We start from the raw sequence: 25146 nt of genomic DNA, 5'->3' as shown, positions 1-25146 counted from the left end.
CGGCCTTATATGGGTAGGCAGTCAATTACGTGGGAGGCGTAGGGATGGAGGACGCGATGCCGCCTCACACGGTGACTGAGCTGCAGGCTATGGGCGTATATACAGTATGTACGTAAGTAGGACTCAGTTATGACCGTTACGCGTAGAATTTCGAAATGAAACCTGCTTAACTTTTGTAAGTAACCTGTAATGAGCCTGCCAAATTTCAGCCTTCTACCTACACGGGAAGTTGGAGAATTAGTGATAAGTGAATGATGAGTCAGTCAGTCAGTCAGTGAGTCAGTAAGTCAGTCAGTGAGGGCTTTGCCTTTTATTAGTGTATATATATATATATATATATATATATATATATATATATATATATATATACAGTGGGATGCAAAAGTTTGCAACCTTGTTAATAGTCATTTTTTCCTGTATAAATCATTGGTTGTTATGATAAAAATGTCAGTTAAATATATCATATAGGAGACACACACAGTGATATTTGAGAAGTGAAATGAAGTTTATTGGATTTACAGAAAGTGTGCAATAATTGTTCAAACAAAATCAGGCAGGTGCATAAATTTGGGCACCACAAAAAGAAATGAAATCAATATTTAGTAGATCCGCCTTTTGCAGAAATTACAGCCTCTAAACGCTTCCTGTAGGTTCCAATGAGAGTCTGGATTGTGGTTGAAGGTATTTTGGACCATTCCTCTTTACAAAACATCTCTAGTTCATTCAGGTTTGATGGCTTCGAGCATGGACAGCTCTCTTTAACTCACACCACAGATTTTCAATTATATTCAGGTCTGGGGACTGAGATGGCCATTCCAGAACGTTGTACTTGTTCCTCTGCATGAATGCCTTAGTGGATTTTGAGCAGTGTTTCGGTCGTTGTCTTGTTGAAAGATCCAGCCGCGGTGCAGCTTCAGCTTTGTCACTGATTCCTGGACATTGGTCTCCAGAATCTGCTGATACTGAGTGGAATCCATGCGTCCCTCAACTTTGACAAGATTCCCAGTCCCTGCACTGGCCACACAGCCCCACAGCATGATGGAACCACCACCATATTTTACTGTAGGTAGCAGGTGTTTTTCTTGGAATGCTGTGTTCTTTTTCCTCCATGCATAACGCCCTTGTTATGCCCAAATAACTCAATTTTAGATTCATCAGTCCACAGCACCTTATTCCAAAATGAAGCTGGCTTGTCCAAATGTGCTTGAGCATACCTCAAGCGGCTCTGTTTGTGCTGTGGGGGAGAAAAGGCTTCCTCTGCATCACTCTCGCATACAGCATCTCCTTGTGTAAAGTGCGCTGAATGGTTGAACGATGCACAGTGACTCCATCTGCTGCAAGATGATGTTGTAGGTCTTTGGTGCTGGTCTGTGGGTTGACTCTGACTGTTCTCACCATTCGTGCTTCTGTCTATCCAAATCTTTCTTGGTCTGCCACTTGAGCCTTAACTTGAACTGAGCCTGTGGTCTTCCATTTCCTCAATATGTTCCTAACTGTGGAAACAGACAGCTTAAATCTCTGGGACAGCTTTCTGTATCCTTCCCTAAACCATGATGGTGAACAATCTTTGTCTTCAGGTCATTTGAGAGTTGTTTTGTGACCCCATGTTGCTACTCTTCAGAGAAAATTAAAGGAGGAGGGAAACTTACAATTGACCCCTTAAATACTCTTTCTCATTATAGGATTCACCTGTGTATGTAGGTCAGGGGTCACTGAGCTTACCAAGCCAATTTGAGTTCCAATAATTAGTTCTAAAAGTTTTGGAATCAATAAAATGACAACGGTGCCCAAATTTATGCACCTGCCTGATTTTGTTTGAACAATTATTGCACACTTTCTGTAAATCCAATAAACTTCATTTCACTTCTCAAATATCACTGTGTGTGTCTCCTATATGATATATTTAACTGACATTTTTATCGTAACAACCAACGATTTATACAGGAAAATAATGACTATTAACAAGGTTGCCAAACTTTTGCATCCCACTGTGTGTGTGTGTATATATATATATATATATATATATATATATATATATATATATATATATATATATATATATATATATAAAACAAAGTGTTAAAGGAACACTTTGAAAGCACATCAGATCTCAATGGGAAAAAGAAATCCTCCTGGATATCTATACTGATATAGACTGGGTAATGTGTTAGGAACGAAAGGATGCCACATCGTTTGATGGAAATGAAAATGATCAACCTACAGAGTCCTGAATTCAAAGACGCCCCAAAAATCAGAGTGAAAAAATTATGTGGCAGGCTAGTCCATTTTGCCAAAATTTAATTGCAGCAACTCAAAATTGTACGCAGCACTTTCTATGGCCCCTGTGTTCTTGTATACATGCCTGACAACATCGGTGCATGCTTCTGGACAGTCTGAGGTGCAACCTGGTGGCATTGGATGGACTAAAACATAATGTCCCAGAGGTGTTCTATTGGATTTAGGTCAGGAAAGTGTGGTGGCCAGTCAATGGTATCAATTCCTTCATCCTCCAGGAACTGCCTGCATACTCTCACCACATGAGGCCAGGAATTGTCGTGCACCAGGAGCCACTGTACCAGCATAGGGTCTGACAATGGGTCCAAGGATTTCATCCTGATACCTAATGGCAGTCAAGGTGCCTTTGTCAAGCCTGTAGCGGTCTGTGTGACCCTCCATGGATATGCCTCCTCAGACAATCATTAACCCACCACCACACTGCTCATGCTGAATGATGTTACAGGCAGCATAATGTTCTCCATGGCTTCTCCAGACCCTTTCACTTCTGTCGCGTGCTCAGGGTGAACCTGCTCTCATCTGTAAAAAGCACAGGGCACCAGTGGTGCATCTGTCAATTCTGGTATTCTATGGCGAATGCCAATCGAGCTGCATGCTGCTGGGCAGTGAGCTCAGGACCCATTAGAGGACATGGGGCCCTTGGGTCACCCTCATGAAGTCTTTCTGGTTGTTTGGTCAGAGACATTCACACCAGTGGCCTGCTGGAGGTCATTTTGTAGGGCTCTGGCAGTGCTCATCCTGTTCCTCCTTGCCCAAAGGAGCAGGTACTGGTCCTGCTGATGGGTTATGGACCTTCTATGTCCCTTTCCAGCTCTCCTAGAGTAACTGCTTGTCTCCTGGAATCTCCTCCATGCCCTTGAGACTGTGCAGGGAGACACAGCATACCTTCTGGCAATGACACGTATTGATGTGCCATCCTGGAGAAGTTGGACTACCTGTGCAACCTCTGTAGGGTCCAGGTATCGCCTCATGCTACCAGTAGTGACACTGACTGTATCCAAATGCAAAACTAGTGAAGAAACAGTCAGAAAAGATGATGAGGGAAAAATGTCAGTGGCCTCCACCTGTTAAACCATTCCTGTTTTGGGGGTCATCTCATTGTTGCCCCTCTAGTGCATCTGTTGTTAATTTCATTAACACCCCAGCAGCTGAAACTGATTAACAACCCCCTCTGCTACTTAACTGACCAGATTAATATCACATAAGTTTCATTGACTTTATGCTATACTCTGATTAAAAAGTGTTCCTTTAATTCTTTTGAGCAGTATATATATATATATATATATATATATATATATATATATATATATATATATATATATATATATATATATATATATTCAGGTGATTATACAATAAATACACATTTACACACTCACATACAATTTCATATGTGATATCCAAAAACAGCATGTACTTGACTGCCCCCCACCAAAAGGCATACACTAACTGACAATTTTCTTATAGAAATGATCACTTTCTCTCACTATCCCCATTTTCTCATATTAAGAAACCAATTCATCAGAGTCTTATGCCTAAGGACACCCTAAAGACTTGGAGTCTTGTACACTTCTTTTTTGGGCTTTGCTCCTTGTTGGCAGAACATTGTTCCTATGCATATGGGACACAGTGGTAGCCTAGATAGAGGCAACATTCCTGCACTTGATGTCTGATTCAATTCCAGGCTCCGATGCCTTCTGTATGGAGTTTGCTTTTCCCTCTAGTGTTTGCATAGAGTTTGCCTCCTACACTTTAAAGACATGCTGGTAAGTGTGGCATTCATTAAACTAGCCATGGCTGAGTGGTTTTCCCTGTGAAGTGATGGTGTTTCATCTTGCATTGGTTACTGACTTCTCGTGATGAAGTCAATAACGCCAATAATTGTAACACACTTGAGCAAATGTAGGCATTGCCTCTCAAATCTAACCGCAGAGTTTAAACGAAATCTAGGACCTGAAATGGGAATGTCCCTCCAAACAATAAGACACCAGAAGAGGGAAGCATAGATCCAAAACAGTCTTTAGCAGTTTTTAAAATAACATCAGAAAGGAGGAGAGGAAACAGTAACACTAACTAACACTAACACTAATCTAACAAAGATTTTTGAAAATGTTGAGTATTTATTAATAACCAAAATGTATTTTCAAAAATGGCTGATGCTGACACTGAATCCATGCCCCATGAATGACATTTTCTATAATTTTTCCAGAATTCTTTGGGTTCTTATAAATTATGCTATATATGTTTTTTTTCTATTAGTCATTAGTTTCTTGATTGGAAATGTTTTTTTAAAGTTTATGATTTTTTTTTTAAGCATCAGTCTCGACATTGTTTTGTTTTGTTTTGATGATTGGTGCCACTGTTGTTGGGTGTTCATTTCATCTGTTTCTATGGAAATAATCTTATAATGCATTGGGACAGCATGGCGATGACTCCACTGGCATGCTGGTGTAAAGGTCACCCAAGCCTTTGCTCAATATCTAGGATTGGATAACAGTTACTGTTCTTTGTGTGCAATATTTGTATTTCTTTTGGTACTTGACTTCTTGCATGTTCCTTTTAGACTTCAATTTCTGGTTATAGTTTTTGACTCTGTCAATCATGTTTTTGACTTCAGATTTTGACTTACGCATTGTTTCTTGTACAACATTTTTTCTCCCAGTCTTTTCACTTTAAAAAGTGACTCTCTCCAGTCAGCACACTGTATTACTACAACTAGCTAATTCTAATATTGATTTTGATTTGGCTTCTTTATCCTTTATATTTTTATTTATGTTTACTTTCTCCTTTAAGCTCCTGCATAACCAGCTGTGTAGAAGCCTTATGATTTATTTTAAAGTACCAGCTTTATAATTAAACTGCAGACCACAAGTGAAAAAAATGAAATTCTGTAATCTTATTGTTAAGTGCATATAAAATACCAATATATAGTAAATAAAAACCTCTTGAAACAAACTTTTTTAAGCTAATGTTTGCAATGTACTTTACAATGTTTGCATGTATATGTGATAGATAGATAGATAGATAGATACTTTATTAATGCCATGTTCATTGTTTACATGTGCACAAAATATTTATCCATAATACACATGCCATAAAAGAAAAGAAAATTCTTGTCATACTTACAAGCCACAATTCTAATAAAATATTCCTGTTTTTCAAGAAGATACAATGCTAACATTCTTAATTGGTTTACATGTACAAATTGATACATTTGGCTGTTAAGCTAACAAATTTGTTGTTTATGAAGCAAAGAGTGAACATTCTTCTTTATCTGTTCTTTTTCTAATTCAAAATGTGAGCTGTTCTACTAAATACAAGCTCGCTGACAATTCACTCAGACAAGTAGTATCTGTTTAAATAAAGGGCAAAACGAAAAGATCTTATCACATTAAAGGAGCTTCTGTTTTCATTTGTGCCAAAGATGAAAGATTGAAGTTCAGTGGTGAACAGAGGTTAGAAATGATACTCTGACTGGTCTATGGCTCCTCAGCCCCATTTGCAGCAACCTGCAATGCACTGCATGTTTAGACTCCTTTCTGTCATGGTCAGCATTACGTTTTTCAGTTATTTTCTGCTACAGTAGCTCTTCTGTGGGATCGGACCAGAAGGGCTTCTTTCCCCACGCACATTAATGAGCATTCAGTGCCCATAAACCTGTTGCTGGTTCGCCGGTTATCCTTCCTTGGGTCATTTTTGGTGAGTAATAACCAACTCAAACCAGGAACACCCCGAAAGACTTGCTATTTTGGAGATGTTCTGATCCATCTGTGTAGCTGTCACAATTTGGCCCTTGTCACAGTCACTTACATCGTTTGTGATGCTAACTAATTCACCTTCAAGAACTAAATGTTCACTTGCTGCCTAATATATGCCACTGCTTGATAATCAATGTTATACACTTCACTTGTCAGTGGTTTTAATGCCGTGTCTGATTGGTGTATATATAAATTGAGAACTTAAGTACCATACCATAGCAAAACTAAGGTGTCTTAATACTGAATTGAACTTGAATGCACTCATTTCTAATCTGCTGTTTTCCTTTCTCACTTTTAGATGGAAAACGGAAAGAAAAGGAGGAAATACTCAACAAGCAGTAATGATTCGGATACCACTGACAGTTAGTACCTATTTTACCTTTTTTATCTTTTTAAACAAGATATTGATTAGTAGATCTAATTAGAGTCACTGGATCTTCCAAATGTTCAGATGGTTTACAAGATACAATGGAATAGCATGATCATAAGGGATATTACTTGTGACATCTGTGTGCTTTACATGTTCTCATTGTGTTCACATGGGTCTGTAATTTCCTGTGATGACTTCATTGAGACTAAATTAGCCCAGTGTTAGTGAGTGTTGTAGTAGACTGCAGTTGTCCTTTGTGAAGGAAACTGTTTTTTTCTGAATATTTCTGAATCAGTTTTAATATGTATGATCAATTTTATGCCCATGTATACTCATCTATAGTGCTATTGTAGAACAAAGGCTTTCCTTTAGCTTCACCCAAAACATGGTGTGGTCTGAATCATATGAATGTGTGTACTTTATGTTTCTAACTTTCCTAGCAGCTTTCCATGTCTATAAACATGGTCTATAGAATGATGCACTTCTTGTTGTTTGTCTCATATATGTCAATAGAAGCCTGTGAATGTCTTTGTCTAGTTAAAACAGCTGAAGTAGTTCACTTGCTGCTCTCCAACAGATCTTTTGAATAAATAAATATACAGTCAATTCTTGTATTCTGTGGGGGTTACATTCCTGAAAAACCCTGCGGATACTGAAGCATTGATCCTATTAGGGGGGAAAAAAGAGTTAGGTTCCAGCACAAATAATGGGAAACAGGGCTGGGTGGCCGTGCTGGTCCTCCACTCTTGCTGCTCGAGGCTCAGTAATGATCTTTCTGCAGGTTTACCAATGTTAAACCTGGTTTTGACTTTTACTTGCTTTATAGTCAAGTTTGATTGTCTTGGTGCTTTACCAGAGGTCATGATCTGAGGATTTCACTATAAACAATCCAATCAGTAGTAGTAACAGATATTGTGTCCAGAGCGCAGGGACTTCATTAGTGTGAGCTTATGACCCACACTTGCTGGGATTTTTTTCTTCATAGGGTACAATTGTAAGCCCTAGCCCCCATCACATATGGGGTTTAATGGCTTACTCAAACCTCAAGGCACCGGGAGGACAAATTTGGACCCATTCAGTATAGTGCACATGCACCTTTGGACATGTAATGGACCTGTTATTGCTCAGCCTCCTGTGATGCTCTTGCATGATTGGCCTCTCAGAATTTTTTTTCTACTTCACAGAAAAGTGAATAGATGGGATTACAATGCACATGGTGACAAATGGGTTACACTTTTGTAATAATTAATAAATGAATAGGCAGGAACAGAATCTGTGGAAAGTGAGGATTTACTGTTGTGGACGCTAGAGGCGCTATTGCCCCGTTGAACCCACCAGAAAGACGGCCAAGACACACTTATAAAAAGCACCAAGAATAATTTTAATAATTTTCTTAAATGAAGTGCACAAAGCACCGCACACTCCACAATACTTCCAATCAATAATCACAATAAACACAATCCTCCACTCCCATTAGCTCCGTTACACACCCCCCCAACTACGGCTCTCTTTGCTGGGTCTTGACCAGTCCTTTAAATAGTCCATGACCCAGAAGCACTCCATCTCTGGGTCAAACGCCACATCATCTTTTCTCAGGTAGCCCGGGCTTTCATCCTTGTGCCTCAGAAGTACTTCTGGGTCATTATTACAGTAGGAGTCCCCAGGTTCCTTGTGAGCTCCCCCTGGCGGCACCCACGGCACCCAACAGGGCTGAAGAAACGGATTCCATGTGCCATGCTGCCCTGAAGGAATCCGGGGAACCATTTCCATCCAGGGGAGCTGCCATCTAGCATCCTGGGGAATGCAATGTCCTGAAAAGGCTGCTGGACGTTGAGGGACGTCCCACCCAGACCCAGACACTATATATAGACAGAGCCCTTTGTATAGTGTCTTCAAAACATTTAGTTAAAAGTAATCCATAACTTCCATCCTTGACCCATCTTGTTCTGCCTCACATGGCTGCTGCCCAATACACAGTTGCATAAAATAAATGAAGAATGTATGGATTGGGGCTTACAAAAGGCAGATTCTTTAACTGATGCTTGTTAAATCCTACTTTAAGGTGTCGGATGCTCTTCCTTGTCAGCCCTTGCCTCTCTATGGATTCATAATCTTATGTTCATTAAAAGCATTCCCCATCACAAAACAGTTTTCACTGGGGTGTGCACTTTAGACACTGTTGTGCTGGAGGTGAACAGCACCTGATGAAGCCAAGATAGAACTATACATCTTCCCATTACTTGATGTATACCTGTGGATACTGTTCTATTGAGATTGAGAACAAGGGCTAAAATGATTACTTGATATCACTGATAATGTCAGCAATGAAAATCTGTTGACAGATATTTCAGATGAGGGAGTGGTCTTTTTGAATCTGTTCCAGTCTGCTTTTTAAAGGGTTTCGCTCAGCTCTAGTTCACTCCCACTCAAAAAGAATCTACATTCCTCTTAGTTGAAACCTTAACACAGAATAAAAAATAAAAATAATCAGTGAAAAAGTAAGCTGATGAATCATAACACTTTGATTTTTAAAGTCAGAACTAATTTTTCAAAGGAGCCAATGAATGGTTAAAACAGAAAGTGCTGCTGACAAAAAGAAAATGTGTGATCTAAATACATTTTATTTAAAAGTGAACCATGCAAACATGTTTTATAGAAGTATGCTCATGTATGGACTCTATTAATTATGGAATGAATTATGTACATGTGAATCATATGTATGCAAAAAGGATCTCTTTGGTAACCAATTTGTCCAGCTCCCCACAGGAGTCTATACTGAGTGTGATGAAAAAATGTAGTGTCCCACAAGTGTGCAGAGAGTACAGTGGACTCTGAAATTGGCAACAGCAAGTGCAAAATAAAAAATAGCATTGGAAGGGACATCGGTTCATGGAGAGTCACCAGTCCAAAGTAGCCTACTGATTTATAATTTGACATTATACATGAAGTTAATTGAGAGAGAGAGAAAGAAATTTTAAGATGAGTAGTATTTCAAGATAATATATTTTCTTTTAAATATTTGAGAAAAAAATGATCCTGCAAAATCATATGTAATTCACCGTAAAACCTGGCTTTTGTCCCTGGGAAACCAGTATTTACCAAACCATTTACCAAAATAAATATAAACTGCTTTACAGAACTATGTGTTGCCTGTAACTTCAGGAGTATCAGAAAACCAACAGCTAAGAATTGTTGCATATGAAAACAAATATAGTTTGAGAATACCTTATTTGTCCCAAATTTAAAGAATTTTTACTTTTTACAGACCTTCAAGAAATATTATAAAAAATGACACTAGCCCTACTCAAATACACACAAGAATAACAAACAAGAAGAAAACTTCTGATTTGGCTAAAGATAAAAGATCAGCCACAGTGAGGCATTATGAGTGCATGTACTTGCAGTATAATGAAGAAATGTTCTGAATTGATTAAATGATTTTAGTAATGGATGGCTAAATCACAATATTTATAGATACAAAAAAAAAAAATCTCAAATACCCTTCTGGCAAGTATGAATGTCCAGTATTTGATGAGAAAACTCTGCTTTTATGCTTTGACACCAGTACAAGTTCCTGTCTTGACTCGTGACTAGCTGTTGTTTGCACAAATTCATTGAACAAGATAAGCCTGCCCCTCCTCATGCTGTTTAAAATATTACCATTCAACAGTAGTTTTAAACCAACTCAATTATTTAGAATCACCTTCATAACATTACTGATCAAATGAGTGCTGTGCAAAGTGTACACTACTGCCTTGTTTGAATGACTTTAAAGTCACCTTTTTCAAGAACATATTTAGTGTTGATAATGCAGTATTAGTTTTACAGTAGTTATTTTGAGTAATACACTCTTTCACAATAGCTGTAAGAGGAGTTCCTGCTATAATTTATCAGTCATGATTTTCAGTTACATCAATGAATCGATTAATTATTCTAATGTTTGCCTGAATAGATGATTATCAAACTAATCATTTCTTGCAGCCTATTGAGCAGCTAAGAATGAACCACACATTTATTTCCTGAGCCCAGATTTACCATTTCAGAATCACAGGCATCCAAAGTCTATCCCTGAGAGGTCAGGCACCATGGCATCAACCATGCCTGGTATGAGTGCCGGTCCAACACAGAATTCACACACACTCAGTTAACCTAATCAGCAAACATTTGGGATGTACTTAAAAAAAACAGAGCAGCAGAGAAAAAAAATCACTTCATCATGGGGGAGAGCATGAAAACTCCACACAGGTCAAATGCCAGTCTATCACAGTGCATACTCACACTTAAAGTTTTCAGTTAATCTAACAACAAAACTTGGGTACCTGGAGAAAAACTCATCCAGGCATGGTGAGAATGTATAAACTTCAAGTGGACAGCATCCTGGGCAGTATTTAAACCGGGGACTGCATGCAACTGGGATTAGTTCTGCAGTCAGGGGTAACGAAGGGCAGAAGTGGAATAGAGAGATTCCCTGTTTTGTCAGGAGGCCAGGACATAGTGAGACTGAGTTTGGTGAGTAGCTAGCTATGTGTCATAGAGTAATTAGGAAAAGATTATTTCCATGCTAAAAATATAAACTTAGAGACCACATACAGTATTTTGGATGTATCCAAGGTTGACTTTAGTGGAACTGAAACTGTAAACTGCTTGCTGCAAGAGAGAATCAAGTGTCATGTCAGTGGCTTATAGTGTTGATCAAATGATATGCAATAACTTTCTTTATATACAATATAACGTGTATAATGGGAGCCGTTGACTTGGCATGAGTAACTGTCGCTGTTCATGCCCTGCAAAAGATTGGTGCTCTGTCCAAGATTACATTGTAACCTGATACTGCTGTGGTAGCCTGCGGCTTTGAGTTGAATAGAGTGGGTCTGAGAATGATTGGTTGAAAGGGGGGCTTTCTGTTTTAAGGATGGGCATTACTACAGTTTAATACTCTATTACTTAACAATTTACTGTTAATGGATTGCAGATAGAGATTTGTGTTGGCATTATACTCAATGAAGAGCACACTATAAAAATTGAGAGTAAAACTGAAATGTTCAGCTTTTTAGAATTTTTAACTGTTCTAACATGTTTCTCATGCAGTAACATTTTAAGAATAGCCTGTTGCTTTCCTTTTCTTAGGCCACGCAACCTTTTGGTCAAGATGTTCCAAAAATGTGAATCCCAAAACCATGTGGGCTCGGCCGGAGGAGAAAAAACCATCAGAGGTTAGTTTCCAGTTTTATTTACTGTCCCTGGACATTGTCCATGTATGGCTGAGAATTTGAGGGGCAGTTTGCCAAGTTAAGAGGCATTTGCCCTTTCACTGATTGAGTACCTAGCATTTCAAAGAGACCTTAACTGTTAGCTGTTTAAATATCGATAAAGGAATTTAGAGATGGTGGGATTGTCAAGACAATTTTCAGGTTGATTAGAGGTGATTTCACCTCACTAAATGCCTTGAAGTGTAAGATTATGTGTGCAGTCGATAAGGTTAGAGATTTGACACAGAAACACTTTTAGTGGTTTTCATGCAAGACCTCTGTAAGTATGTCGCACCTTCTAAGTCGATATATAAAACAATATAAATATCACATATGTCACATATACACACATACAGTCTGTCTTTGGAACCCACTGTTACAATGGCTGGTTGGCCTCCAGTCAGTGGCATTGAAATTAGATATGGAATCAAATAGTTGGAATCCTCAGATTTAAATATTAAATAAGCTGGTATGAAAATTGAAAGAAAGGGGCTTATGAAGCATGCAACTCATAGATGTAGCCACATGTGTACTTGGACCATTCAATAAAACAAACAATTTCTGTATTTTTGTTATTAATATTAAACTGCTATATGCATGTAGCTGATCAGCTAATATGGAGGTGGATCCATTTCACTTGTAAATTTGTGTGAGGTCAGTACTGTTTAATTTATGAATAAACATAACTGTAAAAACACAGGAAAGATACATGGTTGCATGATATCACCATTGTCCCCCAAACTCAGAAATATTAATTAATCAAATCATTTACATCTCTATTTAGAAAAATAGAACTTTATTTGTCCCTATGGGGATAACTTTTTTTTACAAAAAGCTCTTTAAATGAATAAATAAATAAATAGGTAGGTAATTAAATAAATAAATATACACACATTTTGATCAAAACACACACTGGAATGACTATAAAGCAAGAAAATTCAAAATAAAGAAAAGTTATGACTTGGCTGTCACAGTTCTAGTGAGGCATTATGCAGAAGCACAGCCTCGAGTCTCACAAACTGTGGTCTGCCCGACAAATAGTCCATTATCTAGGGGTCATCCACCTGCATATCTCTGAATTTATCTCTTAACAGGGATGGCTGGATGGTATTGAAGGCACTGGAGAAATCAAAAAGCATAATCCTCACAGTGCTGCCAGCTTTGTCCAAGTGAGAGTAAGCCTTGTAGAGCAGATGGGTAATTGCATCCTCCACTACAATCTTTGCCTGATAGTCAAACTGTAGTGGGTCCAGGTGGGTTAAGTAGCTATCATCTTCTCAACCAAAGGTAAATAAATATGAAGATGGGACATGACCTGGACAAAGGTTCAGCAGGGAAAATAACTACAATGAGGTAACACATTCTGGAGAGCCCCGTGGACGAGTGGGAGTGTTATGTATAGTGTAGTTTAAGTTGGCATCTTAGTGACACCTGCCAAAGAGACAGGGAGAGAAACTTACTTAGTTGAATGGGCAGCTGAATTTTACTTTATTTTTGTGTTCTACTTTGTCTACTCCTTTTGACTGTCTAACTCTGCTTTTGTTAAATAATCACATGATTTCTGTTATTTGAAATGTGTTTTTTGTTTGTTTCAATTTTATCTTGTGTGATGCGTGAATCACTGTCTTGCACCCCAAAACACGAGGCTGAGTCTCAGTACTTTAGCAAAACCAACTTTAATCTACTTAAGAAACAGGAACAGCATGGTTATTTATTGTAGCAGGATCTACCACTCTCTGATACATAGACACAGCAAACAGGCATGGTTGGGACCAGGTTAGTGGCCAAGTTGCTGCTCCCTGCATTTACAATGTTCCTTGCATCACACATTGACGACAGGTGTTTACAGCGTGACTGCAATCGGCTCATAGTTGCTCTTGCTGCACTATGCTGCTATGCTGTGTTGCGAACCTTCAGTGGCCTCGGCAACGGACAAGCAGCACTCCACAGATGCGGGAATCGCGCTTTGGCGTAATGTCCCATTGGGGGGGGTTGTTTCCCAAAAGAGTTCAGATACCTCACACTTGATTGGAGTGTCCATCCAGACGCTTTCTCAAAAATATAAAGGAGGCATTTATAAAATAGTATATGGTGTGATGAACAACATGGATGGATTGTTATCTTGATATGAATGAATGGTGTCTTCTTACCTGGTCAGGAGGCCATCATAGATGGATGGCTTAGATAGATTGGTATTCTGGCCAGGGTGGTTGCTATTACTTTCCTGGTTAGGAGGCAGGTTTAATGGAAGGATAGAAGGTGACTGCCCTTCTGGGCCATGTGTTCCCTTAGCATGCTGTGTGGCAGCATCCCTCTGCTGTAGCTCCCTTTTTCGATAGCCACTGGGCTGCATGGGAACTGTAGTTCTGTAGTGCAACTTTGTTGGTGTCCCTGGGGGCAGGTAGAGATAACTCCTGTCAGTTGGGGGTTCTGCACGACCCAGACATGCTTCCTATCTGCATTGTTTTGCACTGGAAGCACCCCCTGTGTCTGACATAGAAGTAGCTGTTCTTCATCATTCAGAGAGTTTTGGTCTGGAGAGAAGGAGAACAAAGCTCACTTGGGGAGAGGTGGAGGAGGAATAGGAAAAGGGATTAGAAACAAGGTAAGAATAAAGTATATTACGTTTACTGCGTATTGTGAAAGTATGTTATTTGGGAAGAGTTTCCTGTTTGTGAAAGATACTCTGCCCTAAAAAAGCAATGTTTTTTTAAACTAAGCCCGGTTTTGATCAGGTATGTCAGGGGTTTGGGGTGCAAGATGCCCCTTACAGGACGCTGCGGTTATTCTAAAGCAGAAAAAACAATGTTCTTAAAATTATGAGGAAAAATATAAAACTCCATGAACCAAGTTAAGTCTACAGTTGCCAATCTTACTGGTTTCATCCCAGGCGTCTCTTGAACCCACTTCCGCCGATAACATACCTGAGGGATGAGCCAGCAGATGAGGACACAGCAGACATACAGAAATGGATAGGTGTAAAAAAGTGCTCCAGTGCTTTTATTAAACTAATCCAAGACAAATAATGTTCAAAAACTCCAGTGTTCAAAATGTTCAATAAATAAATAATCCATAAAAATAAGGTGAAAGTGAAGGTTAAAAACAAATAAATAATCCATTAAAATCAGAGGTTAAAACCAGAGATGATCCATAAAACTTTGGGCCACGAATACTGCCCTTTTAAACCTGGCATCTCCTTCCCTTATCCTTTTCGGAACTCGTAGGAAGAAGAGAAGATGCCGACCAACAGGTTCAGTCAACCTTCACATCCTGGCTCTGTTTCCTGCAGCCCTTCCATCGGTGTCTGCGGGGCAACCTGTTGAGCCACACATGTTTCTTGCACCGCTCACACTCGGTCCTTGCAGGAGATGCAGTCAATCGAGCTGCTCCTACTCTCTGGCAGTTGCTCAGCAGGAGTGCTGTTTCTTCAGCTTCAGGGTCCTGCATCCATGAAGCTCATTCTCGACCGTACTTCTCTCGCTCCCTGCAAAACAGGCACTCTCGCTCTCACTACGTGTCTCTGTCTTCTCTCCATTTAACCTCTGCCTCTCACTCATCTTTCTCTTGTTGGCCAGGCTAATTTTCCTCTTTTGCCTTCTCTTTCGCCTCGATTGTGAACTGCGCAAAGCCGATTAAACAATTGAGACAGACCGTACCCTCATGTGTAGGTGTTTCATGCCCAAATTACTCCACCAACTCCCTGCAGCACACCCATGGAGACTGAGCCAGCCATTCAATTTTTTATTTATTTAAAATTGGCCACCTTTTTCTGAGGTGCAGACCTACTATACCACAGAGTCCATCTGTTTTTCTGTTTACAACTGTGTACCTGAAAGTCCACATACTCGTGTGTTCCAGGTCTCTGGTATCTGTTACAAATAAATGGATAGCACTTTGATATTCTTCTACTTTCAGTGGATATCAGAAGGCTTTATAGCAAACTAGCTGAAATACCCAGCATTTGCCGGGAGGAAAATAAAGAGTGTTTTTTTTTTAATTGTTTGAGAAAAATATAATTTAAAAAAACACTTTAAAAATAAATCAACAAACAATGAAGACTCAGTAATGTGCTTGTTTTCCGGTCTTGTATGTATCATCCAGTTGACGCTCGGAACCGGCCAACTCTATTTAATTTCAAAAGCAACAGGGGCATGGTTGTGCTCAAACATAAAGAATGCTGGCAGTCGCCTCTAGTTCGCCCTCTGGTGGTCGTTCTGTGTGTCAACTGAATGGTAACTTGCATACAAGACCGCCAGATCACCCCCCCACTCTACCCAGAAGGGGGTGGGTTAGGGTTGATTTCACCCTACAGTTTTTTTAGTTGACCAATGAGAAACATGTTTACAAAGTTTCATGAAAATCACTCCAGCCGTTCGGAAGTGATGCTGGAACATACATACATAAATACACATACATTGACTTTTATATATACATGTGTATATATATATATATGGCCTTCATTCTGTTGTCAGGTAATTGAGCTGTAAATTGTTAATTTACACAACCTTTGAGTCATTTTATCTTTCTTATTTTGCTGATAAACTGGGCTACACTGCAAATTAGAGAACCAGTTAAATTCCACCTGACCAATGCTACTGGTATTAAACATCACTTAAAGTAGTTTTCAGCAGCCAAGACATTGTAGTGCAACTACATTTAAAACTTGTCACTTCTACATACCTAATTTAGCAGTTGGTCATGTGGCTGAACAAGGTGGAAGGTAACCAGAAACAGCAGAATCAAGTTTCAATGTATGAGTACTGTACAGTGGCACAGTAGTTAGTAATATTTACCTGTCAGCACATTCAGGATTAAATGTTTACTTAAAACTTTTGTTATTTTTTTTCCATTTAATTGCATGCTCTGCATATGCTTAATCTTTTCCTCATTAGCTGCCACCAGACGCCACAGCATACATGTAGATGATGTGAAATAATGCAGTAATTTTTTTTTGAGTGTCAGGAATAAGCTTTGGTAATAACACAGTAATGCATATCTCTATTTTTAAGTAATACTTTAATTTTTTCTTCAGTAAATGTTGCATTATGCATTGCTTTAAATGTAATCCGACTATGTAACACATGTTACTTGTAATGCATTATACCTAACACTTCTTATGCCAAATGGATCATTCTCCTTATTTTTTATGTTCCCAGCTAAATAATCAGCTCAGAATCCAATTTCCAAAATTACTTCTGATACTAGCAGCCTCTGGTTTGAGGATTACTCTTTTGGTAGTCTTGCATCAATGGCGTTTTCAAGTTCTAAGTGAACTAACATTTTTCAGTGAGATATCTCATGAAGAGTACTGTGTCCATTGCAGTTTCCATGTAATTATCCAGCTATCAAATCCATCCATTTTCAAGTCCGCTTAATCCATTTGAGTGTAGCAGGTGCCAGAGCCTAATCCTAGGAGCATCGAGCCTTAGGTGTAAACCATTCCTGGACATTTAATTAAATTCATTAAAGTTCATATACTTCAAATGTCAGGCCTAGAGAACATTTGGGCTTTCTTTGGCCACATTTAAACCATGAAAGTTGATAATCTTGTTGGAAAACTTGTGTAAAGTAACACTTCTTAAGAGTACCCTTTATGTCTGCTAGATTTCATAACCATTATGGTCCTAATTGATTAAATTAAATTAAATTAGTAATATACTAATTCTTTTTGTCCTTGTATGTGTTGTAAAGAACAGAAACTGAACTTAGTTTCAGTAATTTAAGATGGTGGAAACCTGAAGGAGCTCCTGAATGTGTGAGTGTGTGTAATAAATTAAGTTTGCATGGAACATGTAATTTGGTAAATAATCATTTATTTTATATACTGCATTTTATAGCTAGAACCTTTACAGGGCAATTTATAGAAATAATAGTTAGCATATAGTAGCAGCCAAAAGTTTTGAGAATGACACAAATATTAATTTTCACAAAGTTTGCTGCCTGAGATTTTATGATGGCAATTTGCATATGCTCCAGAATGTTATGAAGAGTGATCAGATGAAATGCAATTAATTACAAAGTCCCTCTTTGCCATTAAAATAAACTTAATCCCAAAAAACCCATTTCCACTGCTGTTGTGAAGAAGGCTTCAGAGCACCCAAGACCAGGAAGTGCCAGGACCGTCTCCTAAAGTTGATTCAGAGGCGGGATCGGGCCAACACCAGTTCAGAGCTTGCTTGCAGCAGGCGAAAACTTTTGAAGGATGGCCTGGTGTCAAGAAGGGCAGCGAAGAAGCCACTTCTCTCCAAGCAAAAAACCAGGGACAGACTGACATTCTGCAGAAGATACAGGGATTGTACTGGGGTAAAGTCATTTTCTCTGATGAATCCCCTTTCCAGTTGTTTGGGACATCTGGAAATAAGATTGCCTGGAGAAGAAAAGGTGAGGGCTACCATCAGTCCTTAACATCCTGAGACTATTCATGTCTGGGATTGCTTCTCAGCCAAAAGAGTGGCCTCACTCACAGTTTTGTCTAAGAACACAGCCATGAATAAAGAATGGTACCAAAGCATCCTCTGAGAGCAACTTCTCCCAATCATCCAAGAACAGTTTGGTGACAAACAATACCTGTTCCAGCATGATGGAGCACCGTGCCATAAGGCAAAAATGATAACTAAGTGGCTCAGGGAATAAAACATCAAAATTTTGGGTCCATGGCCAGGAAACTCCCCAGACCTTAATCCCATTGAGAACTTGTGGTCAATCCTCAAAAAGCAGGTGGACAAACAAAAACCCACAAAATCTGACAAGCTCCAAGCATTAATTATGTAAGAATGGGCTGCCATCAGTCAGGATTTGGTCCAGAAGTTGATTGACAGCATGCCAGAGAGAATTACAGAGGTCTTGAAAGAGAAGGGCCAACACTGCAAATATTGACTCCCTGCATAAATTTAATGAAATTGTCAATAAAAGCCTTCGAACTTATGAAATGCTTGTATCCATGGTATACTGAAGTATAATAGAAAGTAGATGGACCACAGACAAGTGTGACTTGTAAACAGTCAAACATCAAGTATGCTGCAATCTTGTAGTTTTCAGTTGGGTATTTTTGCCATTAGCAGACAAGTGACTTGTAAATGGTCAAACTTTAAGTTAGGTTTGGGATCAGAAGCTGCAACCTTTTGAGAATATTTCTGCAACTAGCCTTGCTAGCCATCTTGAAAAAAAGCAATTGGCTTCAGTTATGGTCAGTTACTGGGCAGACTTGCTGCTTGTAGTATGAAATTGTGAAGTTGGCTTATGAGCTACAGGTAGATAAGGTACAAATGAGCACAACAATTAAGCAAGCATAGTCTATGTCCTGAATATCTAAAGAATTGCTGCACAACACTCAGCTAACTGTTTCATATCCGAAGACCTCTTAAAAATGGAATTGAAATTGTCAGCAGGCACATTCGTTTACCAGCCAGTGTGCCAAAGCTTTTTCCTGTACAGTTTCTGTCCATGTGCATTAGTGGTCAGCAGTACGTTGGGCCAGCATGCAAGCAGGCTATGTTAGTGCTGCTGCTTGATAAGTGAGGATAATTCAACACAATGGAAGCCTCAGTTGAAATGTATTTTAACCTACAGAGTTGTAATGGATAATCAGAGGTGGAATTCACATTTTGTGGTCAAATTTATCACAATCAAGAATTAGGAGATGAAGCAGTTGCATCAAAGCTCCATTTGTGTGTCAGCAGGTTTAAGAAGTTCTTTAGCAGAAATTAAATTAAAAGCAGTCTAATAAAAAGGCAACAAGAAGTCTGCCTGCACAGCAGTTGACATCTTGAATCACAATGTGGTGAAGTTGGAAGAAGATGCCAGGACATAGTTAGAATGAGGTTATCAGGAGATGCCTGTGTTGATGAACGAGGGTTAGTTCAGATGGCTTTATTCAGCATGGTCTTTATTGAACTTTTTGATTTACTGGTATTTTCACTCTATCCCGACCAGCTAAACACGTTCATATTTATTTATCATAAACTTTGCCCAGCAGTCATAGGCATTGTGGTATGGTGGTTAACGTGCAGGGCATTTAACCTCAATGTTCTTGGATCAGCTCCTTACCACTGGTTTACTGTCTGACCTTGTATAAATCCCATTTATTGCCTCAACCTTGGCAGTTATTTTCTAATAAAAATAAAATATTTGTAGAAGTGTTTCTGTTTGTTTGTTTGTTTAGTTGAAGCTGTGAAAATCGCAATATAACAATAGAATTAGAAAAAAATCACATACATAGTTTGTGTCATGTGACAGGATGCGCCACATGTGTTGGCAATTATGGCGGTACCAGACCACTACAGTGGTGAAGCTTCTGTGCCTTGGTAGTAATGAAAAGCAACTTTTCACTTAGTAGGTGACTGCCAAAGAAGAGGTTAGGCTATCTGATGTAAAATGTAATTACTTTTATTTCTTAAGTGAACAGACTGATCGCTAGTATACATTGACATATATCTGGCTGGGGTTTGATTGGGAAGGAAATTAATTGTTGTTTAACAAAAGCTATTGTTTCTGTTTAGATTTTAAGTGCTGTGTTGAATGCTTCAGCTGTTTTCTTAACTCATCAGGTCTGCTTCTAACACTGTGTATGAGTCTCTGTTGGTCTGCCATCTTAATTTTTAATTACAGCTACAATTATGTAAGCTATTTTGTTAATTATGACTTTTCTACTCACATTATCGTTTATTTTTAGAACTGCAGGGGATTATAACCAAGAATTTGTGCCAAACTGGTGAACTCTATGCAGCTTTTTTGCATTTTCTATCTGCCCAATCATGTTGTTCTTAAATTATATGTCTTCTTGTGTCTTAAACAAAGAAAATGGTCAGTAAGTAAATCATCAGGAGAAGCACCTGTGTTTAGGTCAGAGGGTGCTAACATTAGGAATATGGGGTGAATGGGGCACTGTATTGGTCAGACTTGTTATTATTCCTATAAAAAAGACATATAAATGGCTAAATCTTATAACAACTTTTATCAGGAGGGAAAGACAAAGAGAATACTTAATAGGAAACAAAAACTGAAAACAAGGGTTGTGATGGAAACCAGGGCATCATCGGCCTAAACCCCCAACACGAACACACAAAAAATCCTGGGTGCAAATAAAGAATGGTTTGTTCAACCGTATTTCTTTCACAATACCACAAGTAGCATAAAATCACAGGTTTCTCTCTCCAATACACAAAATCTCTCTTCTTCCAACTGTTACCACCGCACTGCCTCCCTTCAGCTGAGTGTTGCCTTTCTTCCTCCCAGCTCTGACTCACCTGGGTAAGGGAGTGCGGTCCATTTTTTTTAGGACCCGGGAGTACTTCCAGTCCCAGGGCTACTGCCCAATTTAAGCACTTCCGGGTCATATGTCCATTACAGCAGAAATCTTGTCTCCCTGCAGTGCCCTCTTGTGGTACCCAGTGATCCCAGCAGGGCTGCTCTACAGGACTACATTGCCCGGCAAACCCTCCTGGCTTCCCACTGTGCACCAATATGTAGGGCTGCTGCCATCTAGCGTGCTGGGGGGAATAAAAAAACCCCAGCGACATCTTCTCCTTCCGGTAGGCTCTCTGCCATCCTTTCTGGCTCTCTTTTCTGGGTCTGATCCCCTTCTTCTCCCCAGCCAGGATGCCTGTCTGCTTGCTAGGATTCCGGGTAAGAAATCATCCTATCTTCTGGCCAGGATGCTTGTCCATTAAAAAACAAATAGGGCAGTTTGAAGTCATTAGATTTGTAAAAGGTCAAAACCTGAAACTTGAATAATGCTGCATTCATATACTATCAGACAGATGTTAAATGAGTTTCTGATTTGGAAATATTTTGTGAACACCCTATGAAGTTGGAGCTAGAAGTTGGACGATTTGAAGAAAACAAAGATACCTGAATCTTCCAAGTTATGACATAACACTTAACTTTCATTTTATCCAGTTGTATAAAAAAATATGTAAGTATGTACTGTATATGCATGTATATATGTGTATGTATATATATATATATATGTATATATATTTATATATATATAATATATATGTATGTATGTGTGTGTGTGTATATATTTATTTATTTGCACTCAAGCGAGAAGGTAAAACATCACAGCTCAGAGTTTTGAATATTCTGATAGCACATGAATGCAGCATAAGGTGGCCATTATGATGCTACGTTCTGCGTTTTATATGTTGCCCTTGGCCAAGCAGCACAAAGGCGTCATTGAAGCAGTTCCACAATTTATTGAGTCTTATAATGTCATTGACCGTTTACTCAAAACAATGCAAATAAATAAACACAAAAAAAACAAAACACTACAGTTTTTCTCAAACTCAGACAATGTGACAGATGACTCAGTAAGTTATTTAAGATTTTGTTTGATGAGCCATATATATTCACATACAGAAAGTTTATGGCCAAATCCATAAGAATGTTGGTGTACGTAATACTTAATTGTGGTGCCAAGCACTTTCTGATAGTATGTTAAAATAAAGTAAGTGGTTCTTCCACTGTACTGCAGTTTTAATTACTCTGAAAAGCACTCTGTGAAACTGCTGTGAAAACATACATAAATAAAGATTGATTTATTCTGGCATAAGTCAATGGTAATTGCTCTGTGAAGTTGTTTTAGATTAGTTTCACTGTTAAACTGTATGACATAAATGTGGATGGATTGATTATATATATATATATATATATATATATATATATATATATATATATATATATATATATATATATATATATATATATATATATATATATATATATATAGGTATATAATGAAAGGATCCCATAGGTAACTTCCTGTAATTAAACAAAGATGGCTATAAATAATAGGAAATTAATTCACCAAAGTAATAAAAGGAGACAGGGAGTCCTCCCTTCTGAATGAATTCCAGCCACAAACGTTAAGAAGGTCTTTCAGGAGTGTCTAACCCTTCTGTGGTTGATTGGCATTAGGGTCTGTAGAAAATAGATTATGCTGCCAGGTCATTCCTGGACCCTAAAGTGGTTTAGGGCTATACACTTTAACTAGTACTTGGATTTTATTTTGGCTAACTTTTTTTGTATTACCTAGGTAGACCTCCTTAATTTTTTTGAGTTTGAGGATGGCTTTAGAGCACTTCTTACAGGCCATAATATACATATAGAATATGAAGTATGAAACAAAGAGTGCCTTGTAGCTGCCCATCACCCTTAGCATAACACCAAGTAAGCAAAAAATTTTACAAGTGGCACCTTTATTAATAAAAAAATAACATAGCAAGTCTTCAGGTTCTTTCTTTTGAACTTGGCCTCTGCTTTCTTTCCTTTTATCTGAATCTTCACATCAAACACACCTCCCAACTGTAGACACCCTAAGCCTCTGGTAGGAAGGTGGCTTTAAATTCCCTCCCAGCATCACGTCCATCAAAGGCTTGGTAGTCACTCCTGATGTCAGAAGCTGCCTTACTTTTTGCTACAGGGACACAGGGCTAGAGCTCCTTTTAGTAGCTTTTGGTGTTTGTGTTGGAGCAAGTTAGCTCCATGCTTCTGCTTCTATGTGGGAGCCTTTTAAACCCACCACCATCGATAGTCATAACTGAGATGAGCTGTACAAATGAGAACACACATGCAGCAACAAGGTGTTGATGAAATCAGTGCTCAGTGCTTTATTTACAATGCAGCAAAAACAAAAGTGTTGCAACTGTGCAGTGCAAACGCCTTCTCAATACATAAATAAATAATCCATAAAGATCACAGTGAATGATAATAATAAATAATAATAATAATAAATAAATCTACTGAAATTAGGTTAAAATCCCGCAGGAAGCAAAAACTCACAATTTCTGGTGCCTCATGTATAAACAGTGCATACACATAAAAATGTTGCGTAAGAACGTTTCCACGTTCAAATCGCGATGTATAAAACCTAAACTTGGCGTAAAGCCACGCACATTTCCACGGTAGCTCATACCCTGGCGTACGCAAGTTCTACGCTTGCTTTTGCAGACTGGCTGCACCCAGCGTCAAAGCAGTGCTACTGTTCCTATGTGGTTACCTTCCTTTTTTATCCCTGATGCAGCTTTATAAATACACTGAAAATAAACGCATATTGTTTATTAGTTTAATGCATCTGATTGTAATTAACCTGTAACAATATAATGGTCCACAGAATGGTCAAACTATTCCAAATACCATAACTGCTTTAGCGTTGTTGCTCTCACTGCACCTTCTTTTTCTTCTTTCAGCTGCTCCCGTTAGGGGTTGCCACAGCGGATCATCTTTTTCCATATTAGTCCCACTGCACCACTCGGAGTATTTATATCACTGTATCTGAGTGTGAATCACAGTTGTACAGCAGCTGATCAGAAAGAGAATTATTGGTATACAGCATCAAGCACATGCTGCCTCAGCCATGCTGTCGATTCATCTGCTCTCTGAAGCAAAGGATTCAGAGTCTTTCCTCACGGTTCAGAAACAATTTCATCCCAAGAACTATACATGCACTCAATCAGTCCATCAAGTGCTTCTTGTAGAACGCTTTGTACTTATAAGCACAATCACCTCACTGTAAACTTGCGATACAGTTATAATATTGCACAACCTGAGCCACTTTATAAAGCGCGTATTTACATATGATGACGATATCATTTTTATGATGACATGCAGCAAAATATATTTATTATATTACACAGATAAAACTTTAACTTCATTTAAATAATCTATATTGTTAATAATTAAACACGGTGCCAGCGCTAGCGAGCCGCTGCGCTCCGTTCACGGATTGTTCCTGCCTTGCGCTGTATTCTTGCTGGTGCTGACACAACACTGGAAGGATAGATGGATAGCATAATTAAACACGTACTACAAAGATATTTCAATGTTCCTTAAAAGTTTTGAAGAATCGGCGTTGTAAGCTTACAGATGGCTTAACGTCTATTACAGAGCTGATTGTATGGCGATTGGGTATTTGGAAAAAGAAAAGTAAGGATAGGAATTGGAGGTTAGTACGTTTCAAAGAGACAGTACTGCTACAATAAAGTTTTTCATCGTAGGTCGTGCATGGCGCAGCAAGCATCATTCATGAGACAAGAACAATCGCTGCGCCACCGTGTTCCCATGTTTAATAACATGCTTTAACACCTATCATCATGAAAATGATATCACGTATACATCTCAGTATTTTAATTATTCAGAGAGCTGTAATATCTCGAATGTAATGGATTCAGTGTCCTGTCGGAGGAAGAGAAAGCCCGGAAGCACGAAGTTAATCACACACATAGAGCACATAGAAGATCAAATTCAAAACAAAAGCATTTAACTTGCTACTTTAGTTATGATGGGATTTGAGAAACTAGTAAATTAAACAATTTTAAGATGAAGTTTATGGGCTCATTTATACTTCACGCTCAGAATGCGTACGCGCCCGCATCATGGCTGCCACACGTTCCCAGCGTTCATTTCACGCGTCCTCTGAGCAGGGCCTCAGAAATTAACGCGACTCGTGCGCGAGTTGCAGTACCAGCAAAAGTCG

At 38.8% G+C, this 25146-nt stretch overlaps 1 protein-coding gene across 2 annotated transcripts in view; it reads left to right on the top strand.

Annotated features, from left to right (window-relative positions):
- Positions 1 to 25146, top strand: part of jade2 (jade family PHD finger 2) — a 323216-nt gene that overhangs the window by 59193 nt on the left and 238877 nt on the right. For both annotated transcript variants that reach the window (XM_039774037.1, XM_039774038.1), the window contains exons 2-3: positions 6352 to 6415; positions 11551 to 11636. In XM_039774037.1, the coding sequence (XP_039629971.1) occupies positions 6352 to 6415; positions 11551 to 11636 (150 nt within the window). The remainder of the gene's footprint in view (positions 1 to 6351; positions 6416 to 11550; positions 11637 to 25146) is intronic.

The sequence above is a fragment of the Polypterus senegalus genome, chromosome 13, assembly GCF_016835505.1.
Source record: "Polypterus senegalus isolate Bchr_013 chromosome 13, ASM1683550v1, whole genome shotgun sequence".
NCBI lineage: Eukaryota > Metazoa > Chordata > Cladistia > Polypteriformes > Polypteridae > Polypterus > Polypterus senegalus.
This window is presented reverse-complemented; position numbering and strand designations above follow the sequence as displayed.